The 23,795-nt window shown below is 40.9% G+C and overlaps 1 protein-coding gene across 15 annotated transcripts in view; it reads right to left on the bottom strand.

Annotated features, from left to right (window-relative positions):
* Positions 1-23,795, bottom strand: part of PARD3 (par-3 family cell polarity regulator) — a 527,506-nt gene that overhangs the window by 437,181 nt on the left and 66,530 nt on the right. For all 15 annotated transcript variants that reach the window (XM_075827466.1, XM_075827455.1, XM_075827461.1 and 12 more), the window contains exon 2: positions 12,502-12,603. In XM_075827466.1, the coding sequence (XP_075683581.1) occupies positions 12,502-12,603 (102 nt within the window). The remainder of the gene's footprint in view (positions 1-12,501; positions 12,604-23,795) is intronic.

Raw genomic sequence — 23,795 nt, 5'->3', positions numbered from 1 at the left:
TTACAGGGGGTGGAAATGACACCACAGGAAAAAAATATCCCCATCCCATAGCCCTTGAAAAAAAAAAACGCACCAAGAAACCGCAGCAAAAATCTGCACTACTTTGCACAGTAAAGAACGCAGGAAATGGTGCGGATTGTCTGCTAGCTCACGCATTAACGCTGCTGAACGTTTCCGCAGCAAATCAGTTAGTCTTTAAATCCCTGCTCTTTCTGGTCTCAAGAGTACAGTGGGTGGTCCTAATTTGTGACAGCTACTTCTATACACACACTTAGGCCCCCTGCACACGGTCGTAGCCATAATCACGGTCCTTGATTACGGGCACGGACGGCCGCAGACAATCACCCGCATATGCGGGCCGTGCTCCCATTATAAAGTATAGGCGCACAGTCCGTAAAATAAAATAAAAAAATAGGACACGTCCTATCTTTTGCGGATGCCTTCTACGGCCCGGACACCCTCCTGTAAATATACGGGTGAGTGTCCGTGGCCAATAGAAATTAATGGGTCCGTAGTTTGATTTGCAATTACGGATTCATAATTGCGGATCAAAATTACGGACGTGTGCAAGAGACCTTACACAGGGAAGGCGGTCAATCAGTGCTGAGAGGCAGCTTCCTGTGGCAGAAAGCTTCCATTACAGACGAACGACTGCTTTCTTCCGCATGACCCTTTAGCTAAACCCGTGGCATCAATCCCCAGCATAAGATGGAGAAAATTATGAGGAAATAAACCTAAAACCGTACAAAGATTGAAGAAAGACTTGCAAATAGAGGCTTCATTTCAGGGTTTTTGCTTTTTTCTCTCTTAATTGTTTATCTCCTATGCAACTCCCTTTCAAAATTACGTAATTTTGTCCGTTTTATGCATATGAGCTCCCTGGCAAATTTTTCTACAATACATCTCTGGTCGGCGGCGTGCGATGACCCCATCTTCTGCTTTGTGGCAGTCATACAATACATCACTTCTTGTCACATGACCCTAATTTTGTGCCAGCTTTCAGGTGATGAATACCCTGTCTGGAACGCAGACAATATTGTTGCTGAAGATGTGATTATAGATTCATAAGTTGTTAGACCATTTAGTGAGTTTAATTAAAACTTGGCACACGTACAGAAAATAAAATTTAACGTGAAGAGGAAGAGTACGTGCAAATCATGGGAAGTGCAGGATAATTATGTCTGCTCGGTGATTGATATTTAGGAGCATAAAAGGTAAAGCTTCTTGCTGAAAGTAAGGAACGTAATGCTGAGAATTGTAGGTGAGGGGCCAGAGAATTGGAGACTGGGAGTCTAGTAGAAGGATCTGCCAAGCTTGCTGGAATCACCAGTATGATATAGTGGGTGAGGTCAGAATCACATATATGAGATAAAGTTGGTTAGTAGAGCTTCAAAGCGGTTGTCCGGTTTCAGCAAATTAATGTTATTTTATGTATAATTAAAAGTTAGACAATTTTCCAATATACTTTCTGTATTAATTCCTCACGGTTTTCAAGATCTCTGCTTGCTGTAATTCAGTAGGAACATTCATTGTTTACTTCCTGGGTATAACATTCTGTCCATGGTCATGTGAAGGTGCTGGGATCGTTACAAGACACAGCTCTGATACACATACTGTAACTGTCACGAGCCGTGCACCTGTGTGTCCATCACATGACCATGGACAGAATATTATCCACCGGAAGTAAACAATGAATGTTCCTACTGAATAACAAGTAGCAAAATTTGGGAAAAACGTGAGGAATTAATACAGAAAGCATAGTGGAAGATTATAGAACTTCTAATTATACAAAAAAAAATGACATTATTTTGCTAAAACCGGACAACCTCTCGAAACCTAACCCTATTCCTCCCCCAATATTATTAACATTTCTGGAAAAGCTGGATGACCTCTAATTTGGCCACCTAGCTTTCCAAGAACCCTGAATGGCACACTGCCTATTTATTACGGAGGCGAAGTTGGTTGATAAAAGTCCATGAGAAGATAACCGTTCTAGTACTTCTGTCCAGTGCTCGACAACTTCTGGAACCATTTAACAAATTCATTAATGCTAGTCTATTGATATATTCCAGAACATGTGTTTAGGAGAAAAAAAGGGACAGAGGGACTGTCCCTAAACTTGGACACTTGTGGTAATGGTAAAAGTGATTTCTACATATACGAGGTGTGATAAACATGGTTGGAATCCGTGTTGAGTTTTATTTTTATCTCTACAAGTGGGATGAGTGTTCTCTGCGGGAGCTCATCAGCTTCAGAGCCTTATTAATAGGGATGGGGAGGGATAAGGTGTGAAATACTAGCGACGACACCATTTACACACAAGTGTTATTATAAAACATATGTATCCACAAGTGTCTTGTTTTAGCAATGAGTACAGATGAAGATGTGATATAACAATGAAACAAAGATGGAGAGGTGATAGAAAGGAAGACGACTAAAATGCAAATATAGGTACAGATTTGTAGAAGCAATAAACCGTGTATTAGATTTGCAATGGGGTTAGGCAGTCAGACTATAAACTGCCTTTGGCCGGGTTCCCACGTAGCGGAATATCCGCAACGGAATTCTGTGCGGAGATTCCACAGCATTACAGTAGCAGCGTGAACATTAATAAATTGACATGCGATGCAGAATTTTAATCTGGAGCACGTCAATTCATGCTGCCTTTGTTTATTTTCTGTTGCGGGTTTTCCCCTATTGAATTCAATGGGGATGCAAAACCCGCAACGGAAAGCCATGTGTTGTGACTTTTTCTGGCAGATTCGCAGCGATTACGCCACATAAATCGCAACTCCTGGAAAAAAAAAAAAACCTGCATACTTACCCAGAAGTCTCTCTTCCTTCTGCAGTCCGGCCTCCTGGGATGAAGTTGCAATACTATGTGACTGCTGCAGCCAATCACAGGCTGCATCGTCGCATGGCCTGTAACGTCATCCCAGGAGGCCGGAGTACGCACAGAGAAGACGGAGGGGGTAAGTATGAACTTGTTTTCTGCAGCGGAAATTCCGTTACAAAAAAAAAAGAACCAAAATGTGGTGCAGTCTTTCGGATGGAATGTACTGCGGGTTCCAGGTCTGATACAATGCCCATCTTTTACGCAGCATATCTGACCCGTGGGAACCCGGCCTTGGACACTATTCACATTGCGCTTATTCAATTCCAATGCTTCTCGATGGCAAGAATAGTGTAGTCTGCAGCGCTATTCCGGTCAAAAATCGTTGGAACCCATTAGAAGTCAATGCGACCAGTCAACTTGTTGGGATTGATTTGAAAACGGATGTGTCATTGTAACGTATAGCGCAATATTATTATTTATGTGTTATTCTGAATATTTTATCTACTCAAACTTCTTATTACTCCTGGGCTTTGGGGGGCACCCATCACTAGGGCCGACCCTTCTAACGCAATGGATCCTTTACAAAGCGGATAAAACTCCAGAGCTTCTAATTTGGGTTCTTTTAGTTCTATCCTTTTCTGGAAAAGCTGGGTGACAAGCAATATGTTAACAATTCCAATCTCACAGAGGTTATCACACAGCTTTCCTTCCATCCTGAAAAGACAAATCTGCTATCACAATCGCTTCTCCTATATGGCTGCATTAGGGAGTAGACTTGATTTCAGGACTGACGGCAAGCTGTATGACCGCTCCTAAGAGAGGAATAACGGAAGCCGCGTGTGTGGTCAACCAGCTTCCCACAAAAGGATATAAGAAACAGTTGAAAATAATTGAAATAACTGGAAATCAGGAAATTGGCAGTAAATATAACAGCAAACACGGGCCCCAAGCAGGGAAACGTGACACGTTCTGTATTACAACTGCTACTAAAAAGGTATTTTTTAATGTTTCCTAATGATAACAATTATACATCTGGTGAGAATAACCTATTCCTGGCCGGAAATCATGCCGGCCTCGCTCCTTTCATTAATTATGCACACAGTGTGAGAATGGGGAGTCAATTTAACCATATGTGAGAGAAGTGCAAATCTGTCTGATGAGAGAAGAGTACGACCCAGGTGACTCCCCGCTGTACTATCTGCTAGGCCATATTACGGGCCTTGTTAACGCTCTAGGTTCGGAGAACAGATGCTCCATGAAAATTGCACGAGCCCCGAGACCCAGCACGTGTGCCTGCTTCATATAAACACGCAGCAAAGAGACAGACGCACATTAATCATTCAAAACTGTGCTGGAGAGAGGAGACTAAGTAGTCAAGCTGTCGCTATTTTTGCAGCACACTGGTTATATTTTTGTAAATCCTGCTGACCCTCCACCGGCAAAAGCAAAGCCTATGGTGATGTTGGACACCAGTCAAGAACTAGCGGGTCTGTAAGAAGAGCCTAATGGCGTCCTACAGGGAGGAGAAATAAATGATGGCACTTTATCATGTACACATACTGGGCTGGACGAAGCCCAGACTAATAATCATTTACTGCCCATGCCAAAGCTTGTGGGTGATCTTCAATAACTCACTGCACAAATCCTCATTGGACCCCCTACATGTGCCTGGCTAATGAATCTTCATACATTCCTGTACAATCCTATGGAGTAAGCACGGAATACAGTCTCCAGGAATTGTAGCGATACGGACAATTTCTAGACAAGAAAAGATTGAATAAGGACTTGTCCCATAAAGGAGCCGTGTGCTGCACATCTACTTTGGGGCTATTAAATGGACTGGTCAGCTCTCGTGTCTGTTTTAGGAAATGCCGGTATTAGCTTTCAGCATCTTTTCTTAGAATTCTTCCTTGTGACATTCCTCTGTTATTCCTCCTGGAAATTTGTTAAACAAATTGACAACTGGGTGTTACCATACTCCCTGTCAATGGGGCATGTCCCTACATAGTCTTCCACTGTCTAATCAGTGCGGATAGTGAGACAGCCAATTGACAAGAGGAATAGTAACAGCAAGTTGTCAATTTACACCTGCATTTCCCAGGGGAATAACAGAGGAATGGCACAGTGCAGTTTTCTTTTTTTTTAAAAAAAAAAGAGAAACTTCAGTATTATTTCATAGGAAATGCAAATATTTACAAAGGAGTACTAGTTGAAATAAGGCCGGATTCACACGAGTGTGTGCGTTTTGTGCGCGCAAAAGGTCCATAAAAGCTCCGTGTCATCAGCATATGATGCGAGGCTGCGTGATTTTCGCGCAGCCGCCTTCATTATGACACCCTGGTTTTATGTTTGTAAACAGAAAAGGACGTGGTGCTTTTCTGTTTTCAGTCATAGTTTTGACTACTGTAGCGCGCATCCGTGTGCCATGCGCGGTTTTCACGCAGCCATCGACTTCAATGGGTTCGTGATGCGCAAAAAACAGGCAAATATAGGACATGTCGTGAGTTTTACGCAGCGGACACACGCTGCGTGAAAATCACTGACGGTCTGAACGGCCCCATAGACTAACATAGGTCCGTGCGACACGTGTGAAATTCACACGCGTAGCCCAGCTGCTTTCACTGCACAATCACGCTGTAACAATGGGCTGGAACAATGAGAAGTGTATGAGGCTGATTGGTCACTGATTGTACAACGCCCAGTTGGTAAAAAGTAAAAACACACCCAGTTGTCTATTAAGAAACTAATTAGCATAAATGTAAACTAGCTCATAACGTGCAAAAAAAATTCTAAATACAAAAACACTGATCTACATTCCAGCGCCGATCACATTACGTAGGAGACAGGGCACTTATAATCTGGTGACAGAGACGCTTTAATGCTGAATACACATGATGCGTATTACTTGAGGATTTGCCGCACGTATTTGCATGCGGAAAATCCACAGCCCAATACCCAAAGTAAATGAGATTTCAAGAAATCTCATCTACACCGTGCAGATTTTTTCTGCACATAAATTGACCAGCGGTGTGTATTTTAAAATCTCAAGGGGTTGTCAATCAGACTAGTGTCCATATGGCCCTTCATGAACATCCCCTTTAAATGACCGCTCTTGCCAACATGTTACCAAGGCACCCCACGCTTTCACAGAGCCCGGATTAGATAGGTCCCCCTTTACAATAATTTGTATTGATTCAATGAATGTAAAATTAAAAAAAATTAAGCAACTTTGCAAAAAGACTTGCTTCAAAATATCCTACTGTTTTGTCTCTACAGCTCCTATGCAGACCTATGAGTCTCCATGGTTACAGCCTGCAAACGAACCCGGTGTTGTCTGATCCAGACAGTCATGCTCCCATCATTGTGCCCCTAGTTCTTGCCATCATACATTTGGTAAGTTGGCAAAGAGCACAAGCATATGTGGCAAGCACTTCGATGGGCATCTAAAGTGGTTGCCATTGTGCCATCCAGCTCAGACTTAGATGACCATTTATAAGACATTGAATGTTAAAGGGATTGTCCAAATGACAGGTTCCAAATAAGCGGCTATTGACATTTTATAATCAGCTTTGCTCTATGCGTTCCAGTACCGACATTATTTACTTTTATGTAAATTATTAATATTATACTTTTTTTTTTTTCGATTTTAGTGCCAGAATGACCCACAAGACGAAGGAGAAATTATATTAACTATGTGACAACAGGGAGTTAGATTAAAAGCCAGCTAGTCATACATGTGCCGGGCTACCCTATATCTGCTTTCTGAGATTTCCTTCACGTTACAAATAAGCGGTGAATGTGATCGCCGCATACTGTTGATCCACAACATGACAACATCCTTTGGAAACATGTAATTATTCATAAAATGACAAATAACCGTTTACTTATTAAAAGACAAGAAAACATCAAGATGACTAGAAATTCTTCATAAACAAGAACAGGAATGAGGGACAACAGGTATATTTAGTATGCAGCAAAATAAAAATTACCATGGAAAAACCAATAGGCTTAGGACTCCACCTAGTGGTAATAGTAGTAACTACAACCGGTTTCAAGAACAATCAGTCTCCGTATAATTATTATGTCAAGAAAGCGAAAGCTTTGAAGTCTAAAAGAAAAAAGAAAATCTATTTTTTTGGTCCGTGTCCAAATAAAAAAACATAATGGATCCAGATTATAATAATTGCCTTCTAGCACCATGTAAGAAATCCGGCGTCATAGAAAATCAAAGTAAAAATAATACGTTGTTCATCAGCAGAGAACAGCGTGACATTGCAGTAAGAAGAAAAAAAAATCTGAGCCACAGCGAGCAGCTAAATTTTTCAAATAATGAAAGCTTGTACAATTGTATGTAAGCTAAATGCATTGTCTAGAATACAAATACTAAGCCGTTCAATGCACTACTAACCGGATTTTATTTCCTGTAAGACACATGTATGTATGTATGTATGTATGTATGTATGTATGTATGTATACACATATATATGTGCATATATTATAGATCTATATCCAATATATTCTGCAGGATGGTAAAAACATTGTCTTAACCTCACAATCTAATTTCCATAACGCTCACACACACTAGGGCCAATTTCATAGGAAGCCTGTTAACCCATCAGTGTGGGAGGAAAGTGGAGAACGCGGAGGAAAACTACCCAAACTCCACTCAGATGTCGTCGTTGGTTGGACCCCTGACAACAGTGCCAAATGTAACTGAATATAACACAATAACACTTCCACTTCTATGTTTTTTCTTATACATATAACACAACAAATAATTGCACAGGGAATCTATAAGGAAAGGTACGAACATGTAGCCATTTGAATGAATGGACGTCCATGTAATACATGGACAGATCAGGTCCACCAGAGAGATGCTGCTCGTTAAGGCGGGATCCCAATCTATGACGTCCATAAGACCTAATAGAGAACAGGAAAAGGGCTTGTTGACATGAGACAACCCATTCTAGCTCTGAGGTGTTCCAGTATTTTACATCTGTATTTACCCCCATGTTGTTAAATACATTATATATATTTTATTTTGTTATATGAATGTAAAATATAGTCCCATATTGTAGATTCATATTTTTCAGTCTTTTGACTTCTAAGGTTAAAAAAAAAAAAAAAAAAAAAGGTATTTGCATGGAGCTACTGGAAGATGGTAATACGAAGTGCATAAAATGTAAAAAAAAAAATTGAATGAAATTAAGCAAGTGGGAATTTACTTTCTTTGGTAATGTACAATACAGATTATGATTATGCAGGTGTGAACGAGGCCTTATTCAGACGAACGTTTTATACGTCCGTGCGCTGTACGTGAAAACGGACCTATGCAACTCAATGGGGCTCTTCAGACATGCGTGATAAGGAGACCTACATGATTACATGTAAGACACGAAATATTCTCCATTATATATACAAGAGTCATCCACTAGATGGCAGTGGAGAGAAGAAAATAAGATGTATAGTTTGTAGTTTAGAAAGTGCAGAATATGAAATACTAAAAGCTAAACACTAAATTATGAAAAAGAAAACCAATAAGGTTACAGGTCACATACAGAAAATATATTTTATCACTGTAAACGAGAGCTTTATTATATCTAATAATGATGTGATTGGTAATAAATAATCACGTCGAACTCCCTCTTTCCTACACACTATGTATTTGGGAAGAACAAAGAATACATATTAGGCCCTGTTTACAACAGGTTTATTAACAGAAGGGTGATGTGAACACACCCTTAGCCTTCATTTGACCTATACGCAAGGAAAAGCTCCCAACATATACATTAAACATAGGCTGTGAGGAATGTCCTAAGAGGAATCACCCATAGATTGTAACGGTATCCAGTAAACGGATACGCCATGAACAGGTTTATTCAAGTTCATGATGTAAACGTTAAACAGATATTATTATAGTCTATGGGTGATAGATCAGGCATCTGGTAACATATCCACCACCCATAGGCTATAAAGGGGCCTCTGTCGCAGGTCCGGCCGAGATCACCGGAGACAAATCGCGCAGCAAGTGGCGCTACGGTCAAATCACGGACAAGTCGGCGGAACCAAATAAAGTCAATGCTTTCCGTCGGGCGCTGGCTACCGTTATTCCCTTGTTCTGCTCCTCTGACGGAGAAGAAAAACAGAACAAAGGCAGATGTGAATATAGCCTTAAAAACCAAATACAGTGAGTTTTTTTTTTAAAGGTGGATTCCGTTCTATGTGGATTCCGTAGTCTACTACGCTATTGCATAAATTAAAAAAAGAAAAAAAAAAAAAAAAAGTATACCAGCCTGATGGAGTCCAAAAGGACAGTCCTTTAAGCTCGGTCAGGCTAATATAGCCCTATGTACACATGTTGCGCATACGTCAGGAGTTTTCCAGACGTACACGATAAATATAGTACAAAAACAAAACGTGAACTAGGCTTTAGGGGGATGTTAACACGTGGCAGACTTGCTGTTTCTGCAACTATTCTGCCATGTGTGAACATCCCCTCAGCGGCATGAAATTAAGACAAGACTGTTTATCTCTAAACACACACATACTCAACATCGAACCAATACGGCCACTAGGGGGCATATAAGAACCGTGGCATAGTTTGGATAGAGGTATATGGGCCTGGCCACATCCTTTGAAAAGTAAAGAAATGCAGCCGGGGTTACAATAGGTTTACATTAAAAGCGTGTGAGAAAATAAATCCTCATGGATGTAAATGCACAGATGTAGCACAAATATTCCCCTTATTAAAAAGCTATCGACAGTCTTTTCTATACTTAAAGGATTAGGACACGGGGTGTAAAAAGGCTTCAAGAGACGGACTTGTAAAGAACGATCCCATTCATTTTTTGGAGTCCAAAGACAAACAAAACATTCAGAGCACGTACCCCTATCAGGAACACCTCATGCTCCATTGTGAAACTACAACTCCCAGCATTCCCTGTATGTCTTGCTTTCAGGGCATGCTGGGAGGTGTTGTTTTACAGCAGCTGCACGCTGGAGACCTCTTACCCCTAAATATTCCCCACCAAGTTTTTCTACAGCTATAGCATGCAGCAGGATGATGATCGTAGTAAGAAATATTTGCCTTGCAGATTAGAGCAGTTTTCCGCCTTCCTACTGTCAGAAAAACATATCTGCAGATCGTCCAACCGTGACTAATTCGTGACTGCGCCATCCTTACGACTTCGGTTCACATTTAACCATGCAACCATATTTACAAAGGCACAAAAAAATAAAAAAATGTAAAAAATAAAATACAAATATTTATTTATATGTCCCCCGTCCCCCCCAACAGTGCAGAAAAATAATACCATTTCTTCCGCATGAAAAAAAGCTGCATAAAAAATTAAAGCTGGTCATTGAGGCCCTCTCAGGCCTGATTATTAAGGGGTTAAACAGGATTAGTATGAAAATAAAGGACAACAGCCCTTTAAGGGAGACTTTTTTTTACCCCACAGTCCTCATTACAGGGCCATACGATAACTCGGCGTATATTATATATACACGATTCTCAAGATCTGCCACAGGATAGGGCTGGTGCCTTAGTGTAAATATTATTAGCGATCAATAGTAGCTGTGACTTGCATAAAGACAACCCGGATTTGAAGATGAAGAAATACCAGCTTGGCGGGGAACACCCAGGTGACTACTAGAGCCCGAGACAGATGATGGACAATGACACGGAGGATAACCAACACCCCCGGCCCTAAACTAAGATCATACAGACTTAGGAGACAGGAAGAGCGTCTACAACCTGATAACCTCATTCACACAAATCCTGCACTTCAAGTCTTGCAAGGTTCAGTAATAAAATAAGAATTTCGTTCTCCACTTATTTCACGTCTTTCCGGAAGTTTAATTGCCTGGGTGAACAAGTGCGCAGGACGCGGAGTAAAGATGTGCAGGAAGATAATCATAGCGCTTCATGTTCAGGTAGTCGGATCACTTTAAAGCATCAGAGTTGGGGATCCTAATGTTTGGTTTTGAGGACAATATTTGGTAAGTCAGCAGACCCTCCATTACCAGCAATGACCCCTCCAAAAACCCGCAAGCACCAGCTGTGAATGTGCGCTCCTGGTATGTTTAGTTTTAGGAGTGTGACAGTTGTCATGTGAGGATTCCTGACATATTCCAGGACATGCCGGTGACGTTACATATAGAAAGTATGAAGCTTTTTTACAAGTAAATATGTATTAAGTTACATACAGGAATAGTAGAGGCCTGAATCAGTGCATCCAATGCAGACGTGGAACACTGCAACTTTAGGCTATGTTCACACTGAGTTTTTTGCAGGAGGAATATCTGCCTCAAAATTCCGTTTGGAGTTTTTCGCTCGCGGCCATTGAGCGCCGCGGGGATAAAACACCGCGAAATACGCTTTCTCTGCCTCCCATTGAATGGGAGGTCAGAGGCGTAAACGCCCAAAGATAGGGCATGTCGCTTCTTTTTCCCGCGAGGCAGTTTTACTGACCATTGAAATCAATGGGAGGCGTTTTCGGCCCGTTTGACGAGTTTTTTGGCACGGTTTCCGCGTCAAAAAACTCATTAAAAAAACTCAGTGTGAACATAGCCTAATACCTACAAATCAGCGCTCTCATGTCAGACAACGCCACTGGTAGCGGTCAGTGGACTGAGAACCAACAAATAAAATGTATCAAACCATTTTGGAGCTAATCAAATACTTCTGCCATTGAAAATCTATCAGATCTGATTCACAAAGCAACAGCAGAGCACAGCGGCACCATCACTTTGGCAATCTATGGGGGGGTTCGTAGCTCAGGGAACCCCACTATTGTATTATCCAACATGTTTCTGTGTAATTCCAGAAGATGTAATATGGTTGACTTCCCATTTAGACAAAACATGTACTCTGAGGACATTGTGCGTTTGTAGAACTACAACTTCCAGAATGTATATCAAGTAGGAAAAACCTCATAAATATGTGTAGTAACTTTGCATATGTCCGGAGCGGATAACGGTTACGATTTATTGATTCATATCGCTAAGCGCTGGTATGTACTTATTCCATGGTGCGACATTTGGAAAAAAATATGTTATGCCAAAGGTCTGATGACCAAAAAAAGTTTATCTCTATGTGGAATGTACCATGTATCATAACTATAAAGCTTTTGAATAATAATTTGGAGAGTCAAAAGGGGTTCTCCGGGCATTTTTTATTAATAGGATAGGTCATTAATATCAGATTGGTGGGGGTTCGACTCCGGGCACCCCCCACTGATCAGCTGACTGAAGGGGCCGTGGCGTTAGTCACTGCAGCCTGTTCAGTGATTATCAAGCACGGCGCTGTACACAACCGTAGTGGCTGAACCTGGTATTGCAGCTCAGTCCCATTCACTTGACTCAGACCGGACCGACAACCCCAGGCACAGCCACTACGGAAGTGTACGACGCTGTGTGTGTAAACTGGGAAAAGGCGATGGCAACGAATGCTGTGGCCCTATCAATCATCTGATCGCCGGGGGTGCCGGGAGTCTAACCCCCACTAATCTGCTATTGACAGCCTATCCCGTATTATCCTTTTAATATAGAAATCCGGTAACGCATCACATCTGGACACCGGACAAAATCATTCTATGCCAGTGGCTAATGCAACTGCATCTCGAAACCAAAATCTTCATTCCAAGGATTAGTTCCACACTTACTTTGTCTTTGTCATCAGCCACGTCACAAAGAATGTCATCGAGGTCCAAAATGCCACCATCCCCGTGCTCTAGTCGGTGAACTTGTATCCAATAATTATGGTCCTGTCAAAAGAAAGAACAATTGCAGTAGGATAAGTATACATGTAATAAGGTCTCAATCATTAAAGCACTCCATAGCTGGTCTGGGCTCATGCAGGTCAATAAGAGACTACGGTACATTGGTGCCCAACGTGTTCTAGACGTTTTTTTTGATTCCCCACAAGTTTTAGTCAGATAGTGAAATATAGAAAACCCTACTTATGCTGCGTTTTTGATGGACGGTGTTTTCGGGGTCAGTAGCGTTTTTCCAAAACACAGTATATGCTTTAGTTATAGCTTCTCTATAGGACTTCAGAAGTGCCCCCCCAAAAAAATGTATGTTCCAAAATAAAAACGCTATGAAAAATGCTTCAGATTGTGTTTAAAAACACTACAAAAGTAATAATGTGTGTGATGGAGCCCCTAAGACACGTACATTCGGGCAGTGGTATGACATGGGGAGGGGTAAGGAGTCCACAGACTGGAAAGATCATGCGGTTCTTCCCAAGATGTTGTGGAAAAGCTTGAAGCCCGCTCATTATCGGGACCACAAATATGAAGCTCACAATCATTACTGCAGATCTACGGCTTTCACTAGAGTACCGACTGAAAGAGAAGTGACCACAGACGTGCTGATGCTGCAAAACACAAATTCTACATCAATTATTTGCCAACGATGCAGGTCTTCACTTTCCAGTTCTCTGATGTTGTAAGTGGTGACCGTTACATAATTAGCAGGAAATAAAATTATGGGAACACGTTAGATTTTGTGCTAAACACATTACAAGTAAAAACTAAAAGAAAATTATTTAATTTGGTCAATGTGCCCGAATATCTAATCTCCAATGTCGTGCAATAAACACAGGGGTAAATGTGAAATTACACAAACATCTATGCAAAGCAGGGAAATATAAAAAAAATATATATATATATACACATATATATATATATATACACATATATATATATACACACACATACATACGAATGGTGATCTATGTTAAGTTGAACCCTGAGGGGGTTGTGCTGTAACGCTTGCAACAAAGGCACTTAAATGGTTTAATACAGATCGACGTAATAGACGATTACGCATAAATATCGCTTGCAATCTTTGAATCTGATGTTTTATTTTTCCTTATTATGTTATTTTATTTCTCTTTTATGTTTCACCATCTATTAGACAAAGTCGGTTCAATCGGAAACCACGTAAACTGTATTGCTATTTTATACTTATGTACATGTTCCTTTATCTATGAAAAAACTCAAGAAAAACATTAAAACAGAAAATATTAAAAGGGATTCTAAACATTATAGTAGGACTGGGCAATTAGGACCTAAATCAATACCACGATTAATTGAACGTGTAACCTCGATTACAATTGATGAACAATTTAGGCCACACCCCTGTTTGCATGCTACGCCATTAAATATTTATCCCGAGCCTGCTGTATACTACTGTATATAAAATATACCCCGACACTGCCCTCACACATTATAATGCCCCCACAGCTGCATACTCACCTATCCCTGTTGTAAAGATGTGTAGTAGCTTCCTTTGCTGCTCCGGTCTGAGTGGCTCGGCGCAAACAGGCCCGATGACATCACTGCCTCAAGCCTGTCTGCGCCGAGCAGCGAGTGTCCGGCCATAAAAAGTGAACGGTAGAGCAGCGACTTTATCGTGCTCTGCTCTACCATTGGTTTCAACTGTATCTGTGTCTTTAATACGCAGATACAGTTGAAAACAGGAAAAAAAAAAGGGAACAAAAAAAACAACATTTATGAGAAAAGATCTTTATAATACCTTTATAAATTTCTATTTTACACGGATTCCCGGTTCTGATTGAATCCCACAATGTACACAACGGAGGCGTTTATCATACTGGCCATGGCTACATTCAGGGATATGTATGTATCTGTATACATGTTAAAGAGGCTCTGTCACCAGATTTTGCAACCCCTATCTGCTATTGCAGCAGATAGGCGCTGCAATGTAGATAACAGTAACGTTTTTATTTTTTTTAAAAGAGCATTTTTGGCCAAGTTATGACCATTTTTGTAGTTATGCAAATGAGGCTTGCAAAAGTCCAAGTGGGTGTGTTTAAAAGTAAAAGTCCAACTGGGCGTGTATTATGTGCGTACATCGGGGCGTTTTTAATACTTTTACTAGCTGGGCGTTCTGATGAGAAGTATCATCCACCAGAACGCCCAGCTTCTGCCAGATCACGCTGTGACGTCACTCACAGGTCCTGCATCGTGTCAGACGAGCGAGGACACACCGGCACCAGAGGCTACAGTTGATTCTGCAGCAGCATCAGCGTTTGCAGGTAAGTAGCTACATCGATTTACCTGCAAACGCCGATGCTGCTGCAGAATCAACTGAAGCCTCTGGTGCCGATGTGTCCTCGCTCGTCTGACACGATGCAGGACCTGTGAGTGACGTCACAGCGTGATCTGGCAGAAGCTGGGCGTTCTGAAGAGAAGTGGATGATACTTCTCATCAGAACGCCCAGCTAGTAAAAGTAGTAAAAACGCCCCGATGTACGCACATAATACACGCCCACTTGGACTTTTGCAAGCCTCATTTGCATAACTACAAAAATGGCCATAACTTGGCAAAAAATGCTCGTTTTTTTACAAATAAAAACGTTACTGTAATCTACATTGCAGCGCCGATCTGCTGCAATAGCAGATAGGGGTTGCAAAATCTGGTGACAGAGCCTCTTTAAAGCGCTCTCTCCTAGTCTTTACCAATATACAAATACACTATATTATATTTGCCACATTTAGTCCGCATACACACGATCAGAACAAAAGTGAAAGGAGAATTCCACTCTTCCTGGCAATGACAGATTACAGATAAATTAAGTACATAAATCTTATCTTAAATCTATGGGTTTGTTATGTCCATCCAAAATCCTATATAGTCCAGGTGAATGTCTGACATTATACATGCGAAGAGTCAACACTCAACCTATGACACAATACACAACAAAGGACAGTTTAGTTTCCCTCTAAAACAAGAATTGTCGGAAAGCCGAGTTATAAAAGCCTGTAATCACAACCTGTAGACACGGAAATTCACCGAGATTAAAGCAGATTTAACACATCAAAACAGGACTTAACCGTTTGTTCTGTAAACCCAGAATTATGCGCTTTATTAACCAAAAATACCACAGACCTGGAAGACGTGTCTTTTCTCCAACTCAGGAGGAAAAAAAAAAAACAGGCAGGATATGCACAAAGTATACAACGTGGACCATAACAAATATACTGAAAAACACTACAAGCAAACAGAAATATAATAGGATGCCAATGTCTGAGACTTTACAATTGAACAAGAAGTCCTTATGGGTCCGTAAAACAGACTGGTAGGCACTCCGTGTGCCGCAGATTGGTGCCTCTATATTGCTAAGAGTGTAGAATAACCTACGTAATATGACATATTGGAGAATTGCGCCATTTTCCTCTCACGTATGCATTGTGAATCTGTGGACAAACATCTGTGTATGCCTCCGTACAGACAAATATATACACCATGGGCTCGTAGCAGTCTTTGGGCGTCGTATAACATATCCATAAAACCCAGATTCACAACTGTGTGCATAAGTCCTTATATACATATTGTTAAAGGTAAGAACTTTAAAAAGGTTCTCCACCTAAAATTTACCTCTTCCTATCTCACTGCCATAATAAGCAGATTTTAGTAAAGTGTGGTTTGAGAATGGTTAAGCTCAGTCTGGTTTCTAGGGAAACCAATAATCAGCGCGCCTTAGCAACCAGAAATTACTCAACAGCTGAAAAAGAAAGAATTTCTTTCGTACTCCGACCTTCGCAAATACTATAATTAAGAGTATGTAATGTGCTTGAATGTTAATATGAAATTAGATCTTTAGAGTCTAAGAAACTTCGTAGTCATAAGACTTTTCTGTGATTTGGTCAAACTGGAAAAAAAGTCCATAGCTCATGTTGTACTCAATACTATGCGGTTTCCCCTCCAGTCCCTGCACAATTTACAGCGAGCCAGTGCTGATCATGGCATGTAAATGTTACTGGAGTCTGAAGAGTTAAAAAAAAAAGTGCAGTCAAAGTACTAAAAGAGAAGTAGAAGACGTGAAGGACGGTGGCTCTCATAGGCCAAATGGAATAGGTGTACAGACTTGAATTTAGTGCTAGGCTGAAGGGCATCATTGGCCTAGAAGGCAATTCGTTTTTTCCAAACCTCAAAGAAAATTGCACATTTTCAACCAGTTGTTGTGTATGCGACGCCAAAACACAACGGGGAAGATTTATCAAAACTGGTGCAAAGGATTCGTGAAATAGCAGCCCATAAGGGCCTTCCAAAAAAATGAGAGGCGGAATCTGATGGATTGTCATGGGCAACGTCTCCACTTTTCTTTTGCACCAGTTTTGATACAATTTTCCTCACTACGTATCAGAAATATTCAGAATTATTTTATTTTATTTTTTTAAATAAAATAATTTCATTTGCACTTCCAGGAATATGGTAACACAAGACAAGGTCATCAGGATCTGACTGGAGGTCAAATACACAATGAACATTTTCAAGCAGGATTATACCTACTGAGCCGTTGTTTTAGAGTCTTTCGAGTGTGAATGCAATTTCAGGTTGTTGTTTTTTGTTTTTTTTCGGGAAGATTACAAAGATAAATGTAATGATTTTATCCCTAATACTCAGAGATAATCCACTTTGAGATATTGCAGTTAAGCCTGTTACTGGGGAGGGAAGCGCCAGAGAAAAATCTCCAGCAAGATCAGATCTTTATTCTATAGTTTTTTTTAAGAATGCAAAAAAAAAGAAAAAGAACACAACATTAACAGTGTTTGGTAGCATTACATTCGTGTTTACAGTATATGGTGGCTTTGTGCGCTCAGTATAAGGCGGTATTTATTTGTGCGCTCAGTATAAGGCGGTGTTTGTGCGCGCAGTATAAGGCGGTGTTTGTGCGCGCAGTATAAGGCGGTGTTTGTGCGCGCAGTATAAGGCGGTGTTTGTGCGCGCAGTATAAGGCGGTGTTTGTGCGCGCAGTATAAGGCGGTGTTTGTGCGCGCAGTATAAGGCGGTGTTTGTGCGCGCAGTATAAGGCGGTGTTTGTGCGCGCAGTATAAGGCGGTGTTTGTGCGCGCAGTATAAGGCGGTGTTTGTGCGCGCAGTATAAGGCGGTGTTTGTGCGCGCAGTATAAGGCGGTGTTTGTGCGCGCAGTATAAGGCGGTGTTTGTGCGCGCAGTATAAGGCGGTGTTTGTGCGCGCAGTATAAGGCGGTGTTTGTGCGCGCAGTATAAGGCGGTGTTTGTGCGCGCAGTATAAGGCGGTGTTTGTGCGCGCAGTATAAGGCGGTGTTTGTGCGCGCAGTATAAGGCGGTGTTTGTGCGCGCAGTATAAGGCGGTGTTTGTGCGCGCAGTATAAGGCGGTGTTTGTGCGCGCAGTATAAGGCGGTGTTTGTGCGCGCAGTATAAGGCGGTGTTTGTGCGCGCAGTATAAGGCGGTGTTTGTGCGCGCAGTATAAGGCGGTGTTTGTGCGCGCAGTATAAGGCGGTGTTTGTGCGCGCAGTATAAGGCGGTGTTTGTGCGCGCAGTATAAGGCGGTGTTTGTGCGCGCAGTATAAGGCGGTGTTTGTGCGCGCAGTATAAGGCGGTGTTTGTGCGCGCAGTATAAGGCGGTGTTTGTGCGCGCAGTATAAGGCGGTGTTTGTGCGCGCAGTATAAGGCGGTGTTTGTGCGCGCAGTATAAGGCGGTGTTTGTGCGCGCAGTATAAGGCGGTGTTTGTGCGCGCAGTATAAGGCGGTGTTTGTGCGCGCAGTATAAGGCGGTGTTTGTGCGCGCAGTATAAGGCGGTGTTTGTGCGCGCAGTATAAGGCGGTGTTTGTGCGCGCAGTATAAGGCGGTGTTTGTGCGCGCAGTATAAGGCGGTGTTTGTGCGCGCAGTATAAGGCGGTGTTTGTGCGCGCAGTATAAGGCGGTGTTTGTGCGCGCAGTATAAGGCGGTGTTTGTGCGCGCAGTATAAGGCGGTGTTTGTGCGCGCAGTATAAGGCGGTGTTTGTGCGCGCAGTATAAGGCGGTGTTTGTGCGCGCAGTATAAGGCGGTGTTTGTGCGCGCAGTATAAGGCGGTGTTTGTGCGCGCAGTATAAGGCGGTGTTTGTGCGCGCAGTATAAGGCGGTGTTTGTGCGCGCAGTATAAGGCGGTGTTTGTGCGCGCAGTATAAGGCGGTGTTTGTGCGCGCAGTATAAGGCGGTGTTTGTGCGCGCAGTATAAGGCGGTATTTGTTGGTGCGCTCAGTATAAGACGGTATTTGTTGGTGCGCTCAGTATAAGGCAGCATTTATTGGTGCGCTCAGTATGAGGCGGTATTTATTGGTGCGCTCAGTATGAGGCGGTATTTATTGGTGCGCTCAGTATGAGGCGGTATTTATTGATGCGCTCAGTATGAGGCGGTATTTGTGCGCTCAGTATGAGGCGGTACTTATTGATGCGCTCAGTATGAGGCGGTATTTGTGCGCTCAGTATGAGGCGGTATTTATTTGTGTTTGCATAGTATTTGGAAGCAAGATGTGTGTTCAGTATAAAGGTGGAAAATTTTTTAAGTTATAATGTAATAGTGTAAAAATTATTTGGCTCCTAAATGATTGTATTTTGGATCTTAAAGGGAACCCAAGTGATTTTTTTTTTTAGCTTGGAGACCTTTGAAGCAATAATCATTATGATTTGTTTGTCCGAGTGATGGCAACTACGATTACCTTATCTGAACGCACACAAAAATGTGACAATAAAACAATTACAATTGATTGCACACACTTAAAACGTATGTTTGTTATTATTGGTATCCGTAAATGTTACTAGTCTAATATTTACAATATGTGTCGCTATGAATAAACTGGTATTAGAAAATGGTGGCATATGTATCAGGATTGTACTAATGGAAACTACCAGACACTCAAAACTATTTTTCAAACCACCTATCGTTCATCTGTGATTAGAAAAAATGCTACGAGTAAAAAGATCTAGTGCGCCTGCGGATTATTCTTAGGCACGTGTTAAGTGTTAGGCTTCATGCACACAGCTGTATCTGTGTGAACGGTCCAGGATTGCGGCATGGACGGCCGCAGTGTCATCTGTGGGACGTCCGCAAATCACGGACCCGTGTAAAAGGGCCCATAGAATTGAATGGTTCCGCAATTCATCCGCATTTTTGCAGATGAATCGCGAACGCAAATACACATTTATATGCATGAGGCCTTACGGTCTCACCCAAGAGATGGAGCCCGCATGGGGGAAAACTGAAAAAAAAAAGTAGACCGCAAGTCATATAATGAGACAACCTAAAAAAAACTCACACCAGAAAGATGGCGTATATTGGGGTCCCTTATTGTAAGTAGACAACCTAAAATTGAACCATAAAGGGACATAGCCCTAAGAAAGATAGTATACTCAAATAATATACAAAAATGCAAACAAAATACTTTATTGAATATAATCGAAAATAACATATAATGAAAAGAGAATGGGATACATAATATACAGAAATACAAACAGCAGGGTCAGATGGAATAGACCAAGACAGCAGAGTCAATCATCCAAAATTTTGACCAGACCACGCTCCAATAGTGCATATAGTATAATAGTGCACCTATAAATATAGATAGCAAAGTCCACACAAGGTAAATAACTACCAACTGATGATAGCGATACAAAAAAGTAGACAATGGATAATATCCATGCCCACTATAACCTGCAAGATATGCAAAGGAATGAAGTGTCAAGAAAACTCAAATAGTTTTCAGAAGATCGCCAGAATATGAATAAAACACTGACTGAGACACAATCAAAACAAAAGCTAACAGCTAACACATACCCTGGGACATGATGCAGAGCGCAGAAGGTCAAAGAAGATGAATGGCTGAATAAACGCCTCGACGCGCGTTTCGCCCTGTGACCGGCTTCGTCAGGAGGCTACATACATTAAAACTCTAGGGGTTTAAATAATAAATGGACAAGGTTAGGCTCACCTGCGGCGAGTGAAAATCGGCGCTCGACACGCCCACCGGGCGGCGCACGCATCACGGGATGCGCCGCGCGTCATGTGACGGGCACCACGTGATGAATCATCACCATGGCAACCCTAGACGCTAAGCGGCACTCCCGAATGCCTGCCCCACCACAGGCGCGCGATCGAGCGTCTGTGCAGACACCGCAGGAGAGACAACGCAGAAAAGCAAGGAAAAAATAAAAATAAGAAATTGACAGATAAAGTCATGTGGAGTACCTGCAGAGAAGAGACCAGCTAGCAATATTTATATGTAAGTGAGACAAGTATAATCGATATAAAAAAGCAAATATACAAATATACAAATGTCAGTAGTAGATGCATATATTAAAAATATAGTGTAGAGAATATACAGCAATAATTGACAATTATTAATAGTAAACGTTGATAGAAACATGCAAAAATAAAGAAGACATCAAAAATAATGGTGATGAAAGTGATAGAAAGTGAATAATAAATGAAATAAAAAACGTGCACGGATGACATACACCAAAAAGATGGTAATGAAAGTAATGAAGTGCAATGAACTAGATATATATAAAAAATAATAAAAATAATAAAAATGTGAATATAAATATATGAATATGAATCGAAGTGAAAAGAGTGAAATAGTGTTATAATATATGAACCATACAGAATAAGTTAAAATATAAAAATAAATATATATATAAAAATATATTACATGAAGAGTATATACACGGTGGGCGTGTCGAGCGCCGATTTTCACTCGCCGCAGGTGAGCCTAACCTTGTCCATTTATTATTTAAACCCCTAGAGTTTTAATGTATGTAGCCTCCTGACGAAGCCGGTCACAGGGCGAAACGCGCGTCGAGGCGTTTATTCAGCCATTCATCTTCTTTGACCTTCTGCGCTCTGCATCATGTCCCAGGGTATGTGTTAGCTGTTAGCTTTTGTTTTGATTGTGTCTCAGTCAGTGTTTTATTCATATTCTGGCGATCTTCTGAAAACGATTTGAGTTTTCTTGACACTTCATTCCTTTGCATATCTTGCAGGTTATAGTGGGCATGGATATTATCCATTGTCTACTTTTTTGTATCGCTATCATCAGTTGGTAGTTATTTACCTTGTGTGGACTTTGCTATCTATATTTATAGGTGCACTATTATACTATATGCACTATTGGAGCGTGGTCTGGTCAAAATTTTGGATGATTGACTCTGCTGTCTTGGTCTATTCCATCTGACCCTGCTGTTTGTATTTCTGTATATTATGTATCCCATTCTCTTTTCATTATATGTTATTTTCGATTATATTCAATAAAGTATTTTGTTTGCATTTTTGTATATTATTTGAGTATACTATCTTTCTTAGGGCTATGTCCCTTTATGGTTCAATTTTAGGTTGTCCGCAAGTCATATAATGGCCAGAAATAGCGCGATTACTCATATATACACACACGACAGCTTATTCTGAAAAGTCACCTAAAAAGTTAGGTACGCTTTAAGCTTTGTTCATACTGGCACCGCGGTTTAAATTTTTCTAACGAGTCGGTCAATTAAATCTTTATTTTTTTCCCTAGTGACTAGGAGAAATTCAGATACCGGAAGCCATTTTTTAATACTCACCTTAACTGTACACAAAGACACAGACTAAAAGAAAAAAAAATGCTACACGATTTGGATCAATAACCATAAACTCTGCAGTGCTAACTGCTGGTATAGCTGCCAAATATGAATCATAGGAGAGCTCAAAATACTGCATCAACCCTGCAATATAATGAAATATTCTGGGAGGCAGCTTTCACTGCCAGAATTCCCTTTAACTAGGTGTGTGTAAAGTCAATGGTACTGCACAGGGGACCTCCAATCAGGGTAATTCGCTCTATGCAGATCTTTAGATGGTCAGACTCCATATCACAGAGAGGAAATCTTTTAATCAGGCCACATGTCAACTCATTTCCTGAAGGCTAACTGACACATCCATGCTCAATCCTATTTTGTAAATCATTATTAACACTGTGGCACTTGCAGAGATTGGATGGATCGCGTTTAATCCTTAACACTGCGTACAGTGGTGATGCAGATAGCAAAGGACAAAGGCGTGTACAGCTCTGCAAGAAACAGGCAATACCCCACATATAGACGTCTACTGGGAGAAATTCAGACACCAGAAGCAATCAAAACCCTATTTACAGAATGTACATTTTGTGGTCTGAAGGTAAACTGCAGGTTATGTAAATGGTAGATTTAAAGAGGCTGTCACCACATTATAAGTGGCGTATCTTGTACATGATGTGATCAGCGCTGTCATGTAGATTACAGCAGTTTTTTATTTAGAAAAACGATCATTTTTGATGGTTACGACCTATATTAGCTTTATGCTAATGAGTTTAAGCGTCATACACTTCTCTCCACAACGCCCACTTGGTCAGAAAGTAAAACACGCCCAGTTATCCATTGAGAAAGTCATTAGCATAAAGCTAATATAGGTCATAACTCCGTCAAAAATGATAGTTTTTCTAAATAAAAAAACACTGCTGTAATCTACATTACAGCGCCAATCACATTATGTACAAGATAGGCCACATATAATGTGGTGACAGAGCCTCTTTAAATCACTTCTTCAGCTTAACCCCTTAAGGACCAGGTCATTTTTGGGTTCAAGGACCAGGCAGTTATTGTTTTTTCGCCTCAGTATTTCGGATTGTATAGCTTTTGTGTCAATGTGGCTGAATGAGGCCTTGCTGTTTTGCGGGACAGGTTGTACTTTTAATTTTATACCATTTTGGGGCATGTATATGTTAGCGTTTTTTTTTTTTTGTTTTTTTTTTGTACCCAAAAATTGAATCAATAAAAAGTAAAGTATAAGTTGTTATGCACATGGAGATACCAAATATGTGGGGGTTGTTTTCCAAGTATTTAATCATTTATCCAAAACGTTATTTTATTTTTTTTAAACATTTTTGTGTGTCACATACACGAACTTACATTTTTATTATTTTATTTTTTAACAAAATTCTGGCATAGTTCTTTACCCCAACATATTGTGCCTATTCATGGAAATATGATCAGGTGCCTATTAGGGAATACAGTAATATTTTTTTAGTCTGTGTATGCAGTTAAAGGAGAGTCTTAAAAATTTTATATTTTTGTAAATTTTAAAATTTATTAAATTAATGGACTCATTAGAA

Source organism: Rhinoderma darwinii, chromosome 5, assembly GCF_050947455.1.
Source record: "Rhinoderma darwinii isolate aRhiDar2 chromosome 5, aRhiDar2.hap1, whole genome shotgun sequence".
In the NCBI taxonomy this organism is placed as follows: domain Eukaryota; kingdom Metazoa; phylum Chordata; class Amphibia; order Anura; family Rhinodermatidae; genus Rhinoderma; species Rhinoderma darwinii.
Note: the sequence above shows the minus strand (reverse complement) of the source record. Positions and strands in the feature narration are given on the sequence as shown.